At 41.2% G+C, this 19,799-nt stretch overlaps 2 protein-coding genes across 3 annotated transcripts; both read left to right on the top strand.

Moving 5' to 3' along the window:
* The first annotated feature begins 309 nt into the window (after positions 1 to 309).
* ctsl.1 (cathepsin L.1) lies at positions 310 to 6,119 on the top strand. The gene is made up of 9 exons (XM_029730713.1): positions 310 to 416; positions 562 to 662; positions 1,122 to 1,264; positions 1,767 to 1,964; positions 2,454 to 2,651; positions 3,402 to 3,567; positions 4,215 to 4,323; positions 4,770 to 4,871; positions 5,826 to 6,119. The coding sequence occupies exons 2-8, from the start codon at positions 563 to 565 to the stop codon at positions 4,867 to 4,869; spliced, it is 1,014 nt and encodes a 337-aa protein (XP_029586573.1). The 5' UTR covers positions 310 to 416; position 562; the 3' UTR covers positions 4,870 to 4,871; positions 5,826 to 6,119.
* A 7,060-nt stretch (positions 6,120 to 13,179) lies between these two features.
* On the top strand, positions 13,180 to 19,215 carry LOC115172881 (protein CTLA-2-beta). Of its 2 annotated transcripts, none has more exons than XM_029730711.1 (4): positions 13,180 to 13,299; positions 17,930 to 18,022; positions 18,560 to 18,702; positions 18,954 to 19,215. In XM_029730711.1, exons 2-4 carry the CDS (start codon positions 17,965 to 17,967, stop codon positions 19,014 to 19,016), a joined length of 264 nt encoding a protein of 87 aa, XP_029586571.1. In that variant the 5' UTR covers positions 13,180 to 13,299; positions 17,930 to 17,964; the 3' UTR covers positions 19,017 to 19,215. The 2 variants fall into 2 exon arrangements, with proteins under 2 accessions (XP_029586571.1, XP_029586572.1); XM_029730712.1 differs by lacking the exon at positions 13,180 to 13,299 and adding an exon at positions 13,353 to 13,710.
* The last annotated feature ends 584 nt before the right edge of the window (positions 19,216 to 19,799 follow it).

The following is a 19,799-nucleotide window of genomic DNA, read 5'->3' as shown; positions in this document are numbered from 1 at the left end:
TGCAGAAGCTTGGCCTCCCTTGGCATCCAAGAGTACACGCCACTGGATTGGTTGATTGCAAATTAAATTTGTATGTCTTTTTTGCTCTGTCACAAATACTGTAAAGACTAATGTAATTTTTACGTCTACAATAAAGAAGATCTAAATGACATGATGTTCCCTAAAACAAAGGCATGTTTGTCATGCAACTGTTCTAGTGTGATTTCCCACACCTTGTTTTCTTCCAGTAAATTGACTGGTAAGCATTCTCTGGTCTGTCTCGCCCCCGTGTCTTCCCCTGCTGAAGTTTATGGCTTCGTGACAGGCACCTGACTGAACAATAACCACAGCAAGTACTTAAGCAGAGGACAGAGTGACAGTTATCCATCACCAGCCAGTGCCTTCAAGACATCCTACACACACACACACGCACACAGGTGAGTAGCCACAGACTCAGACAGCCACAGACACAGACAGACACACACATGCTTCCTGTTTCAGAAACATTTGACGCTTACTGTAGCTCCCTGTATGATCTGTCTCCTGTTGTTCTTAGTAAATCTCTGCTGTCTTTCTCCTCAGAATGAAGTTGTTGGTAGTTGTGGCTGCTGCTCTGGCGGTGGCGAGTGCCGCTAGCCTCTCATTGGAGGACTTGGAGTTCCATGCCTGGAAACTGAAGTTTGGTAAGAGAAGCATCTCTTTTCATGTCAGCTTGTTTCAATTTAGCTTCTTATCATTGACAACAATGGAGTGTTTGACTATCTCCTCTTTTCTTCATGTTTCTTATCAATCTGAACCTCTGCTCTCTCGTTATCCTGTTTAATGTGATGTAGAGAAGGAGGACAACAACCATTTCTTTCATAAGAGCTGCTTACAGACAACTACAAAATGTCTGGAAATACTCACAGCCTGCATATTTTGTTATTATATTTGGTGATATTTAATAGAGGCATCTGTTAATCCTGAACGTCTGGCTTTATTGTTTTCTATTGTTTCCTCACGGAGGGCCTTGAGATAAGTAGATTTAACATGGATTTAAGTCAATAAGACATGGACTTACTGTAAGTCAAAAATAGTAATGTTTAGTCAACTTATCTCAAGTCTGAATAAGGCCTTGAATGAACTGACTTTGACTCCTACAGGGAAGTCTTACAGCTCTCAGGTGGAGGAGGCTCAGCGTATGAGCTCCTGGATCTCTAACCGGAAGATGGTAGTGGTTCACAACATGCTGGCTGACCAGGGCATCAAGTCCTACCGTCTGGGCATGACCTACTTCGCTGACATGGTACGGCCCAGAAACATGTTACTGTAGACATAGAACAGATCACATATGTATATGTCAATTTATGAAGTTTAAAATGATTAAATGAACAATAGAAGGATCTCTCTTTGTCTGTCCCATTTTCAGATTTACAGCATTCATAGATTAATAAAGAAAACTGACACGATTAAATTGACAATTAAATGGACATGATTTTGATGAACTATGGACTTGTTAATATGTTGTGATCTGTATCCTTTATCTGAACCAAATAATGAAAAACAATAGAAGGATAGACCCCCCCCCAAAAAAAACAAGAGAAATAGTCTTTCTGAAATAATTTTGTCCATTGATAATGAATAATTATTATAACGGATTGGATTTATATAGAGCCTTTCTACCAACTAAGGTTCTCAATGCGTTTTACATAGTAAGTGGAAAACTTACCTCATCCCCCACCAATGTATCTAATATAAATGATGTATAAATTAGTATGTGTATCTATTGTTGTGCCCCTCTATCGCAGGATAACGAGGAGTACAGACGCGTCATCTCCCAGGGCTGCCTGGGCTCCTTCAACACCTCCAAGGCCCGCGGCGGCTCTACTTTCTTCCCAATGCTTGGGGACAACGACCTGCCCACCACCGTGGACTGGAGAGACAAGGGCTACGTCACCCCCATCAAGGACCAGAAGCAGTGCGGCTCCTGCTGGGCATTCAGTGCGGTAAGAGAGGGAGAGGGAGGGAAGGGGTTAAGAGAGTGCGTTAACTACAACCTAAACTCTGCTCTAGTCAGATGTAGTTGAGCAGTAGAGGCTGGTGGGAGGAGCTATAGGGGGATGGGCTCATTGTAAAAGCTGGAATGGAATTAATGGAACATCAAACATATGGAAACCACATGTTTGACTCTGTTCCGTTCGTTCCATTTCAGCCATTACATTGAGACCTCCTACAGCTCCTCCCACCAGCCTCCACTGTAGAGTAATTGGTCAGCCTGTTCTAATACTTGTTCTCTTTCGTCTTGTGCGTGGTGAGAGAGAAACAATATCCCCAGTCTGTAAATGTTTCCATTTTTGTATTCGGCTGTTTTCAAAACACTGTGGGTTGTGACCCTAAAACTTAGCAAAGGTACATCTATTAGAATGTGAGTGTCCTTAATTTTACATTTACATCTCCCTGCCATGTCTCTCTAACTCCCCATCTCCCTCCCTCAGACTGGATCTCTGGAAGGCCAGCACTATAAGAAGACCAATAAGCTGGTGTCCCTCAGTGAGCAGCAGCTGGTTGACTGCTCCGGCGATTTCGGCAACATGGGCTGCATGGGCGGTCTCATGGACCAGGCCTTTGAGTACATCAAGTCCTTGGCCCCTGGAGGCGTGGATACTGAGGACTCCTACCCCTACCAGGCTGAGGTAAGTACTGAGCAGTGAGCAATGGGAAGGGTTGTGTTCATTAGGGACAAATGTTTAAAAACATTTCCCAATGGAAAACGAAAATGTGCATTTCTTAATGAACGCATTAGGCCTTCCATGTTTCAGTCCATTTTTAATGTCATCCTTCTCCCAATGTGGGGCACAAAGCGTAGTAGTAGGCCATGACAGGGGTTTTCAAACCTCTCCTCATGGACCCCCAGCCGTTCCATGTATTTGAACTTCCAGAGCTAGCACACCTTATTGAGCTTGTTGACTAATTATGAAACCCTTGATTAGGTAAATCAGCTAATCAAGGGTAACGTCTGGGGGTCCCCGAGGAGAGGTTTGAAAACACTGGGCTATGACGCCTTTCTGACTCAAGGAAGTAGCACAACACTGCCATCTATGGTATATATTTAGCGGTGCAATAGATTCTGACAGAAAGGAGCATTATTTTACAACGATGCATTTAGGTATGAGTTTTAGGCTTTAAATTCACTATGATGTATGTGCTTGTACTTCTACTAGTTCATGCTATTTTTGACAATTTGAATGTAGATACACCTGTTTTAAGAATACATATTTTTACGCTCAGTCAAAATAATGCTGTGGAATCCCTCATAAAATGTTTCTATGGAAACCCATAAACAACTAGCAACTAAGCCCTCATAAAATGTTTCTATGGAAAGGCGTAAACAACTAGCAACTATGCTTCTGTAGTGTTTATTTAACAACGTCTTTCTTTGACAGGACAAGAAGTGCCGCTACAAGCCCGATAGTGTGGGTGCCACCTGCAGCGGGTTTGTTGATGTGACCAGTGGTGACGAGAGCGCACTGCAGCAGGCGGTGGCCACCGTGGGACCGGTGTCTGTGGCTATCGATGCTGCACACTCCTCCTTCCAGCTCTACGACTCAGGTGAGGTCTTTTTGGACACACCTCTCTCTAGAGGAATCATGTTATGCCTTTTAAGACACGGCTCTCTCCAGCCTGAACCTACACCTGTCTTCAAACCTCTAATGGGCAATGACGCCTTCATAAACCCTTGATAAGGCCCATGTATATGCTTCACAAATCTTTTATAAGCAAATAACAGGTCCTGACATCTGGTTCTTTACCAAATGTGGCATAAGCCTTATATAGTTTATAGCATGACATTTTCTTATGAATGATTTGTGAAGCATTTATGTAGGCCTTATAAAGGGCTTATGAAGGCTTCATTGAGACTGACTCCATAACTGGTTGTTCATAACTGTGACTTGCGGTTCTGGGCAGCAGGTAGCTTAGTGGTTAAAAGGTTGCTGGTTAGAATCCCTGAGCTGACTACTTGAAAATATGTCAATGTGCTCTTGAGCAAGGCACTTAACCCTAATTGCACCTGTAAGTCGCTCTGCTAAGTATATGCTCCCTGTGTGTTTTGTACATTGAATGCAATAGATTGACTTAGGCGTCAACAACTGTGACCCCTTTCTTTTGCAAAAGCCTCACAATGTGACAAATATAAAGTGATACCAGGCTGACATTGGGTGCATATTGAGAATAATGGAATGTTTGTTTATTCCCAGGTGTCTATGATGAGCCAGAGTGCAGTAGTGATGATCTGGATCATGGTGTGCTGGCTGTTGGCTATGGCACTAGTGATGACGGCCACGACTACTGGCTGGTGAAGAACAGGTAAACAACAACATATTGCATACTGTATCAAATGAAGCTAGGCCTATTGGATTGGTCAAGAGCAACCATAAATCAATGGCATTGCAGCTGCATTCCATAATCTCAGTACTGTCAGAGATGGGCTCTGGTATAACAGGACTGGGCGGGGGGGGGGGTATTTTAGTTAGCATGGTTCCTGATGTACCCATAGCAAACTGTGATGCTAAAAACAGGTGGGGGAAACAGTCCGACACACTAATATCAATGAACTATGTTATGCTATTGCTAAATGCTAAGTCAGTGGTTGCTTGATGAACGATGTTATGCTATTGCTAAATGCTAAGTCAGTGGTTGCTTGATGAACGATGTTATGCTATTGCTAAATGCTAAGTCAGTGGTTGCTTGATGAACGATGTTATGCTATTGCTAAATGCTAAGTCAGTGGTTGATCAATGTGTATGTTCCAGCTGGGGCCTTGAATGGGGAGATAAAGGCTACATCATGATGTCCAGGAACAAGCACAACCAGTGTGGCATCGCCACCGCTTCCAGCTACCCCCTGGTCTAAGGGTGAGTCTGACGGCCATCAGTGTCTATCGCAACTATATCTATACTCACATACTATCTCATTAGCTACTATAGTATTAGTGTCTATCACAACTATATCTATACTCACATACTATCTCATTAGCTACTATAGTATTAGTGTCTATCACAACTATATCTATACTCACATACTATCTCATTAGCTGCTATAGTATTAGTGTCTATCACAACTATATCTATACTCACATACTATCTCATTAGCTACTATAGTATTAGTGTCTATCACAGCTATATCTATACTCACATACTATCTCATCAGCTACTATAGTATTAGTTTCTAACTACATATCATTCACCTAATAGCAGTGCCTATCCTAACTACATATCATTCACCTAATAGCAGTGCCTATCCTAACTACATATCATTGAAACGGTAACCATGATGAGTTGATGCTGAACCACAATCTTACTGTGTATAATCCCAGACAGAAGGGCCTTTGTGTACTGAGTAAAGATTCATGTTGAATTGAAGCTGAGCTACTTGTAAACAACTCATACACTTATATAAATTAGTCCAAATCAAATCCAATCAAACGTTATTTATACAGCACATTTCAGACATGGAATGCAACGCACACACAAAAAAAACTATTAAAAAACAATGAAAATAAAATCTGAAATATTTACTACTCAACAAACATAAGATACAAAACAAAAGAATGACAAACTGAACAACTAAAAAGCTCCTGAAGGAAAAGCAACGCAAAAAATAAGTGTTTTAAGATCTCTTCTAAATATGTCCACAAGGCCAAAAGTTCAGTCCATTTGGCAATTCATCACATTTTCCCACAAACTGATCATATCAACTTAACCTTTGTAATTCACAGTGATTAATGCACACTAGCTATCACTATAGTTCAGTACGTTGGTCAGTCAGTTTCTGTTGATGGTCAATGTTTTTGTATTTCCCCTACACAGATCCAGGAGAGGACATCTGAAGCTTACGGAGGGTGAAGATGACTTAACACAGACAAACCAGAGCAATAATTCAAGCAAATTTTAGTTTTTGTAGCAATAACCAGCATTTTTAGATGTTGTGCATTATTTCTTTGGTAGTTGAAGGTCACACATTTCACTATACAGTACATCCAGAAAATAGTCCTGTTCTAAGAATGTTATTAATGCGCAAAAAAACACTAAAAATCATTCTGATGTTCGAATGTAAATAAATGTAAAAAATTAACAAAATAAAAGTTTTATGCCTGTGCAACTATTTGTGGTGGAAATTCAATGTGTGTTTCAATGTGGGACCATTAAGGACAAAGTACCTACTTAAAATGTGTTCCCTATTCTAAAGTATAGGCTAAGCATATTTTTACTTGCAGAAATATTCTCCAGAAATGACCTCATTGGACAGAAAGGTGCACACATTTTTATCTTATTTATGCATAAAATCCCATAGCGCATGGAAAAATTCCATGCTTTTATAATGACATACAGTACCAGTCAAAAGTTTGGACAAACCTACTCATTCAAGGGTTTTTCTTTATTTTCACTATTTTCAACATTTTAGAATAATAGTGAAGACATGAAAACTATGAAATAACACATATGGAATCATGTAGTAATGACAGCTTTGAACACTCTTGGCATTCTCTCCACCAGCTTCATGAGGTCACCTGGAATTCATTTCAATTAACAGGTGTGCCTTGTTAAAAGTTAATTGGTGGAATTTCTTTCCTTCTTAATGTGTTTGAGCCAATCAGTTGTGTTGTGAAAAGGTAGGGGTGGTACATAGAAGATAGCCCTATTTGGTAAAAGACCAAGTCCATATTATGGCAAGAACAGCTCAAATAAGCAAAGGGAAACGACAGTCCATCATTACTTTAAGACATGAAGGTCAGTCAATCAAGAAAATGTGTGCAGTCGCAAAAGCCATCAAGCGCTATGATGAAACTGGCTCTCATGAAGACCGCCACAGGAAAGGAAGACCCATAGTTACTTACTATACCTCTGCTGCAGAGGATAAGTTCATGAGAGTTTCCAGCCTCAGAAATTGCATCCCAAATAAATGCTTCATAGAGTTCAAGTAACAGACACATCTCAACATCAACTGTTCAGAGGAAACTGCTTGAATCAGGCCTTCATGGCTGCTGAGGGGAGAACCGCTTATAATAATGGCCGGAACGGAGCTGGAAACCATGTGTTTGGTGTATTTCATTTCATTCCACTTATTCCGCTCCAGTCATTACCACGAGCCTATCCTCCTCCCCAATTAAGGTGCCACCAACCTCCTGTGGTGTACATGGTTATGCTCCGTTAGCTTTCTGACTGATGGTCTGTTGTGTTTGTCTTGTGTCTGAGTGTAGACTAACCGGTGGCTATGAGAACTGATTCTGCTCAGTGGTTCACCAGATCCCTGGTGCTTTCAGGAGAAGGAGAAGCCATTCCTGAGTGTGTTTGTGTGCGTGTGTGCGTGTGTGCGTGTGTGCGTTGCATCAGATAAGGTGAGAGAGAGAGATGTGTACTTTTGAATAGAAATTCCTAGGAATTTATGAATGAATAATTTGTATATATTGAGTGTAAGCCCATATGCACACTGAATCTGTCTGTGTGTTCTCTACCTCCACCTGTCTAGAAGGAAGTCTCTTGTGCTCCTCCTATTTGTGGCTGTTACTGTGGCCTTTGTGGTGTCTAAACCCCTCGTCCAGGCGGAGGTGACAACCCCCCTCGTCCAGACGCAGGTGACAACCCCCCTCGTCCAGGCGGAGGTGACAACCCCCCTCGTCCAGGCGGAGGTGACAACCCCCCTCGTCCAGGCGGAGGTGACAACCCCCCTCGTCCAGGCGGAGGTGAAAACCCCCCTCATCCAGACGGAGATGACAACCCCCCTCGTCCAGGCGGAGGTGACAACCCCCCTCGTCCAGACGGAGGTGACAACCCCCCTCGTCCAGACGGAGGTGACAACCCCCCTCATCCAGGCGGAGGTGACAACCCCCCTCGTCCAGGCGGAGGTGACAACCCCCCTCGTCCAGGCGGAGGTGACAACCCCCCTCATCCAGGCGCAGGTGACAACCCCCCTCATCCAGACGAAGGTGACAACCCCCCTCGTCCAGGCGGAGGTGACAACCCCCCTCGTCCCGGCGCAGGTGACAACCCCCCTCCTCCAGACGAAGGTGACAACCCCCCTCGTCCAGGCGGAGGTGACAACCCCCCTCATCCCGGTGCAGGTGACAACCCCCCTCATCCAGACGAAGGTGACAACCCCCCCGTCCAGGCGGAGGTGACAACCCCCCTCATCCAGGCGGAGGTGACAACCCCCCTGGGTGTTGAATTTACACCACAGTGGTGGAATGAGGTGATTGATAGAGTATGCTCCACTACATCTTGTGCTGGTCTTGGACTCATACAATTTAATATTTTACATAGGGTGCATCTTTCCAAATCCAGATTGTCTGACATACTGTATATCCAAATGTAAATGATGAGTGTGATAGATGTCATGTCTCACCATGTGACCTTAGTCACATGTTCATTCAATGCTCTAAACTACACAATTACTGGGATTCTACTTTTAAAACTTTATATGAGGTGCTTTAAATTAACCTGCAGCCTTGTCCCTTGATAACTGTCTTTGATATTCCAGAAGACTTGCTCTCCTTGGACCCCACACATGCCGATACTGTTGCTTTTACATCCTTATTAGCTCGACGTAGAATTCTTCTCCAGTGGAAGTCTGCTCAGCCCTATAATGCTATCCAGTCCAAGCAAGTTTGTCTAAGGTTTACTTAGGGTGGAGAGGTAGGGAAGGGACTAGGGGGGTTGGGTGGATGTGTTGTATGGAGGGAGGGTGGTTGGGATATGGCAAAATCTTTGTACTTACATTGACGTACATTTTGTAAAACTTGAATAAAAATATATATACAAAAAAAAAGTTGCCACTCTTTGCTTTGATGACAGCTTTGCCACAGGACTACCTGGCCTGATGACTCCTGGCTGTTCCCAGTCCACCTGGTCGTGCTGCTGTTCCAGTTTTAACTGTTCTGCTTGCAGCTATGGAGCCCTGACCTGTTCACCGGACGTGCTACCTTGCCCCAGACCTGCTGTGCTAGATTGAATGTCCTTCACTCCAGCAGGAATTTTAAAGAAGAAGGCTGGGAGAAGAAGTTTGGTGGCAGCTGCAAATATTGGGGCATTCGAGATTTGACTTCAGAAGAGTTACAGGGTGTGTTGAGTGGTGGTGTCCCGTCCTCCCAGGCCGTTGGCATGGTGCAGGAGCAGATAGGGTCAAATTAGTGGAAGGGGGTAGTGGGTTTTTAATGAGTGTAGGGTTAGTTGGAAGGGTGTCTTTTTCATAAAGTATAATGGATTTATAATATAGTCCAGTTGTGGGCGGTAATGCAACATATTGGATGCCAACCGTGGTTAAACCCCAAAGAAAAAGAAGAACAACAGTTTGGCTGATCCGATGTAGCTAGGAAATTCAGGGGGGGTGCTGGTCATGAAAGAAAATTGCGGACAAGGAAAAAAGAAAGAAAGTAGAACATATTATAAATAAATATATAGTGGGGGGTTGCAGAAACCTTCTGGAAGATCTGGTGAAGGAGAAGATGGTGAATAAGGAAAAAAGGAGAAAGTGGAAAATGTTTTGATGGAATATGGAATGAAAGATCAAACAGAATTTTTGAAAGAGCTAGAGAAGGAAATTGAAAGTGACGAGAGTGAGGATGAATTAAATGCGGTGTCAGATGCAGTGATGACCGCCGAGAAGGAGCTGAGTGTAGAGGGAAGCGGTGTGATGAGGAAGGTTGGCGTTAAGTGCAAAAAGAGGGATACGTGCTCCAGTAGTTCAGAGATGGAACCTGACGAGAGTATGGATGTAGTACCTGCCGTGAGGACTGCAAAGTTCGAGCCTCGTGAAAAGGATGATTCTGGCCCAGTGGGAGTGAGGTTTGTGGAGAGGATCCTTGCATTTTGGTTGATCCATATGTGGTGTCAGGTTGGGTGGAGAAGAGGTTGGGGACTGTTGACTTGGTGAGAGCGCTTCGAAGTGGATTAGTGATGATTCATTATGTTTCTTCAGTCCAGAGGGAGCGGGCGCTCCGGATCAAGGATTTAGGGACAAGAAATGTGACTTTCTTTGTTCTCCACAGCAGGGCGCCATTGAAAGGAGTGATGTTAAGTGTTGAGGAGGATCAGTTGAAATTGAAGATTCCCGGTGTCTGTGTTTCCCGCTGTTTGGTGCGACACAGATCCGATGGAGAGCGTGGGGAAACGGAGGAGAGTCTTTGGCCAACAAGGTCAAGTTATCCCGTGAGAGCTTTTGTTCCCGAAAATACTACAGTGTTTTTAGGTGTCAAGTTTATGTTGCAGCAGTGTGTAAGAGGAAGATTCCTAGATGTGAGAAGTGTGCAGTAGGGAATGTGTAGAGATGAAGGAATGTGTAGTAACAGTGGAGAAAGTTGCATGTAAGCTGTGTGTGTGATCATGGAGCTGGAGATCTGACGTGTTCGGTGCGAGAAAGGCAGATTGAGGTCGCCAGGGTCAGATTTGAACAGAATGTGCCGTATGGTGAAGCAGTGAAGAGAGTGGTGGAGGAAGATGGGTACAGGGTGAGGGATCCTATGATGATTCCTGTGAGTAGGCAGAGACCAATAGAGATGGGATGGGAATAAAATGTGCTTCAGTAGTGTGGGTTTCTTAGCATTCATAGCCCTGGTTGACAACTGTACTGCAGAAATGGAATGTAAATCACAGAAAATAGAGGTTGTGGTGGCAGCTGCAGAGAAGTACTTGGGATTGCGAGGTTTTACTGCAGAATATTTCAAGGGGGTGTTGAGTGGTAGTGTTCTGCCCTCCCAGACCGTTGGCCTGGAGTAGGATTAGATAAGGTTAAATAGTGGAATGGGGTGGTGGGGTTTTTAGTGAGGACTAATAGTTGGCAGTGTAATTGTCCTTTTTTTGAATGTTGTATTACCGTATCAAGAATTGAATGTAGGTAGGCCGTGAATGGCAACACTCACCAGTACAGTAGGTGGTGGTGTATGCACATGAAAGTTGGATGCGATCCGCCAACCAAATCCTAAAGAAGAAGAAAGAGCAGGGACAAGAGAATGGTCAGCACCAGTGTTGGAATACATTGAGCTTGTTTACAAAACAGACCATTGGACGTCTTTTCACATGGAGATTTATTAAAGGTCTTTGGTGGGTCTGTGTAAGCTATGCACTTATATTGGAGACCGGTTAATAGCAGTGAATGTCATCTATTAATGTACTGTTATAGTATTTCTAAGTAGCAGCCATTTAACAGCCAGGGAAACTAATTGTTTTCACTTTATGATAGAATATTCAGTTTTTTTCTGCCTGACTGTGGCTCTCTTTCCTTGAAATGTTAGGATTTTCTTGTGATCACAACAAAACTATTTATTTTACTCAAATAGAGATATAATTAAATAGTATTTTCTATGAAAAGATGAGCCTGGCTGAGAATAGGACATTCAGTTTTCTGCCTGAGTGTGGCGCTGTTCACCACAATTTTTACAATTATTTTGTGACCTGGACAAATCTACTTATTATACTCAACTAGAGATTTAAATAAATGGTGTTTATTTAAAAAGATGGACAGTTTCCTCACCGTATTCTCCTTGTGGTTATCCATGGTTTTCGGTTATTTACCAGGTAACAAAAAGTGAAAAGGAAACAAGGACTGAAGCAATAGATTCCTTACATTACTCAACTAGAGGTTTAAATATATGGTGTTTCTTTGAAAAAATGGGCCTGGCTAAATGAAAATACATTAAGGTGAAAAGATCCACACACACAGAGGCTGATTCTTATTCTGCACATCTCCTTGTTTACAATGCTGGTTGCCATGGTTAACACACATGCAGGACATTGAATGGTTCCTGAATAGACTCAGTAAAGTAACATAAGTAGACCTACAGTATCACAGCCAGGTCAAACAGGTGTGGTAGTCCTACAGTATCACAGCCAGGTCAAACAGGTGGGGTAGTCCTACAGTATCACAGCCAGGTCAAACAGGTGGGGTAGTCCTACAGTATCACAGCCAGGTCAAACAGGTGGAGTAGTCCTACAGTATCACAGCCAGGTCAAACAGGTGGAGTAGTCCTACAGTATCACAGCCAGGTCAAACAGGTGGAGTAGTCCTACAGTATCACAGCCAGGTCAAACAGGTGTGGTAGTCAGATTATACTGTGTCCAACACTGTACAACCATTTCTCCATCCCATTCCCCTAGTTAAACCTCACCCTGCCTATTGTAAACCATTTCTCCATCCCATTCCCCTAGTTAAACCCCACCCTGCCTATTGTAAACCATTTCTCCATCCCATTACCCTAGTTAAACCCCACCCTGCCTATTGTAAACCATTTCTCAATCACATTCCTCTAGTTAAGCACATTAAAGGGAGAGGCTGTGACTATAAATGATGTAAATTAAAAACTTCCTTTATTGTGTATGTATGTCCCTTTTGAAGGTTTGATAAAAACGTTCATTCAGCCAAGATATCCATATTTTCAATTATGGAATATTAAACAGACTGAACAGTCATGTACTAATGAGATAAATTAGATTAAACAGACTGAACAGTCATGTACCAATGAGATGAATTAGTTGCCAACTTGCCATTCAGCCTCATCTAGCCTTGGTATGGAATAACAAACAAAATACCTGACAAAATACCTCAGCCTTAGGAAATCATTAGGGAAAGAAGTCACACTTCCAGTTGGCACTAATGTTTTTTTGACTTGCTGTAATACAGAGATACAGACCGTTTAAAAACACACATTCCATCTTCATTGTGTCTTAATTGAAAATGAAACCATACTATATTCCTTTATTCATCCTTCCAATAAGGAAATAGCAATACTGGTATTAGGATTCGGATTACAGTGACAAAACAAATACAAAACGGATTTTAAAAAAAATATAGGATCCAATCGGATGACTTTGATTTTCAATAGAAAAAAAGGTAGAACAATAGTATTCCAATAGGACTGATAGAGGTGACACAACATGAGAACCAGATGATGGCCTAGTAAACAATACTCTGGTATGTTCTATTGCGAACTGTCTGCGACTCGTTGTTGTTTCCCTGTTTACTCCTCAAAGATATTTTATGAAATCAAAGACTCAATTAACTGCAATACAAGCGCTTCTTGAAATAAGTACTCGTGTCGTCATATACTGTAGCAACGGATCGAGTTACAGTATCTCACCACACGGGCATCACGCTCCAAAGCATTACAGAGAATAAATAATTTTATAGATGGGTTATTTTTCATAGAAAGCAATGTGTTTTAAGCCAAAACCGTTCTATATGAATATATATCTATGGTTCTGCGTCAGGAAGTGGGCGGTACCATTTTCTAACTTTCATTTTGTCCGTTGGGTGTTTACAGGAGAAAATACCAGATTCACAGCTTTTCAGAAGGTATTTCTCATCGTTTTGTACAGTACAACCCTACTGTGCGCTAAACTTTGATATTATGATTGTTAGATTAATAATCCACAAAACGCTTACATCGAGTCAAGTGTAGAAAGGGTTTGTAGTGTTAGTAAATAGTAACCTACACACATAGTGCATCTGATAGGTATCTTTATCCGATTCCATTTACCAAATACACTTTTGGCAGTTTACATGACAAATCTGGTGTTTCAACTATGAGAATAAAGGTTGGCAGCTAACGAGAGAATATAACATTGAGCAAAGAAATACGACTTCCTCTCCATTGACCATACACGTCACTTTTCCTCTGACGTCCGTCCCCCATCCCTCCCTTCGTTAGTGAGTATCTGCACTGCTTATTTGAAATCCTATTTTTGCTCCTGCACTCTGGAACAGGTAAGGGAAAGTAACTATATTTTCTCTCACATAGAGTATGACAATATTGTCTGAGGATCGTTTTTACTAATAGCTTCATTAAAGGTTTCGAACATTTCGATTTAGAGCAATAAAGAAATGGAATAAATTAACTGAGCAAACAAGAAACCTTTCAATATATACATTTAAACATTATTTTAAAACAATTTAAATATAATACACAGAAATGTTGTGGGATTACAGTAGATGAAGAATTCAAATTTTTTAGATTGATTATTTATTTTTATTACGTTAGTATATTATGTATGTTTGTAATAGTGTGTTATATGTGAAAATGTGTTCGTATATAAATTGTATTTTAATATTTAAGGACTCTTGGAAGATTAGTCCAAATGGGGACTAAAAGAGATCCAAATAAAATCAAAATCAAAGGTAGAATCTTCAATCTGTACAGCTGTTCCATGGTCAATTCCCTGTGGGCTCCCGAGTGGCGCAGCGGTCTAAGACTCTGCATCTCAGTGCTTGAGGTGTCACTACAGACACCCTGGTTGGAACCCAGGCTGTATCACACCAGCCGTGATTGGGATTCCCATAGGGCGGTGCACAACCGGCCGTGATTGGGAGTCCCATTGGGCGGTGCACATCCGGCCGTGATTGGGAGTCCCATAGGGCGGTGCACAATTGGCCTGGCGTCGTCTGGGTTTGGCCGGTGTAGGCCGTCATTGTAAATAAGAATTTGTTCTTAAATTAACTGACTTGCTCAGTTAAATAAAACAAAAATCAATTAAAGGTATACAGTGCCTTCAGAAACATTTTGTTGTGTTACTGCCTGAGTTTGAAATGTATTAAATAGAGATTTTGTGTCACTGGCCTGCACACAATACCCCACAATGTCAAAGGTGTTTTATTTATTTTTTATTTTTTACAAATTAATAAAAAATGAAAATCTGAAATGTCTTGAGTGAATAAGTATTTAACCCCTTTGTTATGGCAAGCCTAGATATGCTCAGGAGTGCACATTTTCTTAACAAGTCACATAAGTTTCATGTTTTTAACATGATTTATGATTTTGAATGACTACCTCATCTCTGTACCCCACACATAAAATTAATAATATGTAAGTTCCCTCAGCCGAGCAGTGAATTTCAAACAGATTCAACCACAAAGACCAGGGAGGTTTTCCAATGCCTCGCAAAGAAGGGCACCTATAGGTAGATGGGTAAAATGAAAGAAGCAGACATTGAATATCCCTTTGAGCATGGTGAAGTTATTAATTACACTTTGGGTGTATTGATACACCATCCAATCACAACAAAGATACAGGCATCCTTTCTAACTCCGTTGCCGGAGAGGAAGGAAACCAATCAGAGATTTCACCATGAGGTCAATTGTGACTTTAAAACAGTTACAGAGTTTAAAAGCTGTGACGGGAGAAAACTGAGGATGGATCAACAACATTGTAGTTACTCCACAATACTAACCTAAATGACAGAGTGAAAAGGAAGCCTGTACAGAATAAACAATATTCCAAAACATGCATTCTGTTGGCAACAAGGCACTGAAGTAAAACAGCAAATAATGTGGCAAAGAAATGAACTTTTATGTCCTGAATACAAAGCGTTTTGTTTGGGGCAAATACAGTTGAAGTCGGAAGTTTACATACACTTAGGTTGGAGTCATTAAAACTCGTTTTTCAACCACTCCACAAATTTCTTGTTAACAAACTATAGTTATGGCAAGTCGGTTAGGATATCTACTTTGTGCATGACACAAGTAATTTTTCCAACAATTGTTTATAGACAGATTTTTTCACTTATAATTCACTGTATCACAATTCCAGTGGGTCAGAAGTTTACATACACTAGGTTGACTGTGCCTTTAAACAGCTTGGAAAATTCCAGAAAAGATGTCATGGCTTTAGAAGCTTCTGATAGGCTAATTGACATAATTTGAGTCAACTGGAGGTGTACCTGTGGATGTATTTCAAGGCCTACTTTCAAACTCAGTGCCTCTTTGCTTGACATCATGGGAAAATCAAAAGAAATCAGCCAAGACATTGGTGCAACGACAGTGCTTTTTTCGCAAATGTGATTGTTAAATCACCCGTTTGTTGAAGTAGGCTGTGATTCGATGAAAAATTAACAGGCACCGCATCGATTATATGCAATGCAGGACACGTTAGATAAACTAGTAATATCATCAACCATGTCTCCCCTGTGGCTCAGTTGATAGAGCATGGTGTTTGCAATGCCAGCATGGTGTGTTCAACGCCAGGGTTGTGGGTTCGATTCCCATGGGGGGCCAGTACAAAAATATATATATATATTAAAAAAAATAAAAAAATGCATGAAATGAAATGTATGCATTCACTACTGTAAGTTGCTCTGGATAAGAGCGCCTGCTAAATGACTAAAATGTGAATGTAAATGTGTAGTTAACTAGTGATTATGTTAAGATTGAAAGTTTTTTATAAGAAAAGTTTAATGCTAGCTAGCGACTTACCTTGGTTTCTTGCTGCCCTCGCGTAACAGGTAGTCAGCCTGCCATGCAGGCTCCTCGTGGAGTGCAATGTAAGGCAGGTGGTTAGAGCAATGGACTAGTATCCAGAAGGTTGCAAAAACGAATCCCCCGAATCCCCCCTGAACAAGGCAGTTAACCCCCGTTCCTAGGCCGCCCTTGAAAATAAGAATGTGTTCTTAATCTGACTTGCCTAGTTAAATAAAGGTGTAAACCAAAATCACAAAAAAATCGGCAAATCGGTGGCCAAAAATACAGATTACCGATTAATCGGTCGACCACTAGCCTGAAGGTACTACGTTCATCGGTACAAACAATAGTATGCAAGTATAAATACCATGGGACTACGCAGCCATCATTCTGCTCAGGAAGGAGACGCGTTCTGTCTCCTAGAGATGAACGTACTTTGGTGCGAAAAGTGCAAATCAATCCCAAAACAGAAGATGCTGGAGGAAACCGGTACCAAAGTATCTATTTCCACAATATAAAACGAGTCGAATATTGACATAACCTGAAGGCCGCTCAGCAAGGAAGAAGACACTGCTCCAAAACCGCCATAAAAAAGCCAGACTACGGTTTGCAACTGCACATGGGGACAAAGACCGTACTTATTGTAGAAATGTCCTCTGGTCTGATGAAACAAAAATAGAACTGTTTGGTCATAATGATCACCGTTATGTTTGGAGGAAAAAGGGAAGCTTGCAAGCCGAAGAACACCATCCCAACCATGAAGCACGAGGGTGGCAGCATCATGTTGTGGGGGTGCTTAGCTGCAGGAGGGACTGGTGCACTTCACAAAATAGATGGCATCCTGAGGAGGAAAATTATGTGGATATATTGAAGCAACATCTCAAGACATCAGTCAGGAAGTTAAATCTTGGTCGCAAATGGGTCTTCCAAATGGACAATGACCCCAAGCATACTTCCAAAGTTGTGGCAAAATGGCTTGGGTCAAAATTCACCCAATTTATTGTGGGAAGCTTGTGGAAGGCTACCCGACACGTTTGACCCAAGTTAATCAATTTAAAGGCAATGTTGCCAAATACTAATTGAGTGTATGTAAACTTTTGACCCACTGGGAATGTGATGACAGAAACAAAAGCTAAAATAAATCTTTCTCTCTACTATTATTCTGACATTTCACATTCTTAAACTAAAGTGGTGATCCTAACTGACCTAAGACAGGGAATATCCACTTGGATTAAATGTCAGGAATTGTGAAAAACTGCATTTAAATGTATTTGGCTAAGGTGTATGTGAACTTCCTATTTCAACTGTACACATCACTGAGTACCACTCTTCATATTTTAAAGCATGGTGGTTATGGGTATGCTTGTCATTGGCAAGGTATGGGGAGTTTTTTTAGGATAAAAAAAACAGAATCACGCTAAGCAACGGCAAAATCCTACAGGAGAATCTGGTTGTCTGCTTTCCAACAGACACTGAGAGACAAATGTACCTTTTCAGCAGGAGAAGACAAATGTTAGAATGTGTCTTACACTTTGACATTAGAGTATTTTGTATAAATAGTTGGGAATTACATCCATTTTAATTCCACTTTTTTTTTTTTCAGGAGTGTGTATACTTTCTGAAGGAACCCATTGATTCATGAAGAATATAAAGCCTCATGAATTTAGAACTACTATTCATAAACTCACAATTTAGGATTGTGGCTTTAATAAATATAGTTGCACATAGGACATAATTTGTCATGTTTTTTCAGTTTGAAGCTTCTTCTGGTTGTGGCTGTGAGTGAATATGGCAAGTGAACGTCAAGATGTGGACAAAGAGTTTGAAGAGTGGAAAGAAGAACATGGTAATAATGATAGGTTAAATAAGATCCATTAAATTGTTGTAAGCATCAAGATTACCAGTGTGTTGGAGTTTTTCTTTTGTTTGAGTACGCTTTTTTTCTCTGTGTACCTGATAGAATGTGATTGCTTTCTTGTAATACGTTTTTTTCTTCTTCTTCAGTGTCACACAATTTGGTTACACAGCCCATATGGGCTTATAAAACACAGGGCTGTGCTTGTGTCAATTGCTTGTGCTACAAAACTCAAAACAAAATTAGATTTGTTTTATGCATAATTGATAATTGTAGCATGTACCCCACTGTCGCATGATCATGATGAGATTAATTCACACAGACAATGCATGTTTCCTTCTCCCCAGGCTTTGAGTTTTTTGGGGGGCTGTATCAAATACGCCCTGTCGGAAAAACAATCCTAGCCTGTGTTCGTCATGTAGACAGAACACTTCAATACAACACGAAGAATACAGTGATGAGACTGAAAATCTTGTACACTGCACAAAGTACTTATAATTCTCATTTACAGAATGTGTGTATTTACAGGGAAGAAGTACAAATCCAAGGAGGAGGAAGCCAAGCGCAAGAAGATCTGGCTAGAGTGTAGGACCAGGGTCATAGAACACAACAAGAAATATGAGAGTGGAGAGTCAACCTTCGAATGTGGCATGAACCAAATGTCTGACTTGGTATGTTACCATCTACACCAAGTCATTCTTCTTCTTTCTGACATAACTAGGATTTGTTAGAGTAGCCTGGGTACCAGTCAGTTTTAATGATTGAATTCATTGAATTCTTGTTTGATTGGTACCCCAACGTTTTTTTCTAACACTTTTAAACATTGTGTTCATGAATGCATCCCTGGGTTTCATACAGTATGCTGCTGTATTCTTTAAAAGTGCTTTGTGCCGTCTATGAGCGTCTCTCTACTTTCTCACAGGAACATCATGAGATCTGCTGTGGTGGCAGGAGGAGCTGTCGGGACGAGAAGAATGATAGTTAGGTCTCAAAGTTTCTGTCTTTCTGACATAGAAACAACACGAGGTCTGTGATGATGAATACGTAGGTCCAAATGCTTCTTTTACAACAAGAGGACATTGTAATATGGAGGAAATATACACAAAATAAGAAAGAAATAGTTGACAAAACCTTTGAACTTTATACATTTAATTGACTGTAAATAAAGTTGAAAGGCAGGTTTACTGTTGGCATTTTGTTGTTACTTTATGGTAAGAAATGCTTTTTCACAATGTAATGTGCATAGGGTGCGTGGCTGTGCGTGCGTGCGTGCGTGTGTGTGCTTGTGTGTGCGTGTGTGTGTGTGTAGTTTCGGTCATGATGAGTCAAGGTAAACTAAGTAGAATTGGGGGAAATCTACCACAATCACAAAACTCCCTTTCTGAGAAGTGAGGGAATCTTTCAACCCTTAGTCATCAAATTGGATTGGTCATGTACACATACAGTGCATACAGAATGTATTCAGACCTCTTGACTTTATCCACATTTTGTTGCCTTACAGCCTTATTCTAAAATGGACTAAATTGTTATTGTTTTTTTCTCATCAATTTACACACAATACCCCATAATGACAAAACCAAAAAAATGTTTTTTAGAAAATTTTGCAAATCTATTACAAATAAAAAATGGAAATATCACATTTACGTAAGTATTCAGACCCTGCACTCAGTACTTTGTTGAAGCACCGTTGGCAGCGATTACAGCCTCAAGTCTTCTTGGGTATGATGCAACAAGCTTGGCACACCTGTATTTGGGGAGTTTATCCCAT

The sequence above is a fragment of the Salmo trutta genome, chromosome 33 (genome assembly GCF_901001165.1).
Source record: "Salmo trutta chromosome 33, fSalTru1.1, whole genome shotgun sequence".
NCBI classification, from domain to species: Eukaryota; Metazoa; Chordata; class Actinopteri; order Salmoniformes; family Salmonidae; genus Salmo; species Salmo trutta.
The sequence above is the reverse complement of the archived record's forward strand: the minus strand, read 5'-3'. Positions and strand labels throughout refer to the sequence as shown.

Bases quoted from the DNA above. Each gene is read 5' to 3' on its own strand.
- ctsl.1 (XM_029730713.1), top strand. From the start codon at position 563: ATGAAGTTGTTGGTAGTTGTGGCTGCTGCTCTGGCGGTGGCGAGTGCC. The intron at 1,965-2,453 runs GTAAGAGAGGGA...TCCCTCCCTCAG, and splicing joins CCTGCTGGGCATTCAGTGCG to ACTGGATCTCTGGAAGGCCA. The intron at 3,568-4,214 runs GTGAGGTCTTTT...GTTTATTCCCAG, and splicing joins CTTCCAGCTCTACGACTCAG to GTGTCTATGATGAGCCAGAG.
- LOC115172881 (XM_029730711.1), top strand. From the start codon at position 17,965: ATGGCAAGTGAACGTCAAGATGTGGACAAAGAGTTTGAAGAGTGGAAA. The intron at 18,023-18,559 runs GTAATAATGATA...GTGTATTTACAG, and splicing joins AGAGTGGAAAGAAGAACATG to GGAAGAAGTACAAATCCAAG. The intron at 18,703-18,953 runs GTATGTTACCAT...ACTTTCTCACAG, and splicing joins TGAACCAAATGTCTGACTTG to GAACATCATGAGATCTGCTG.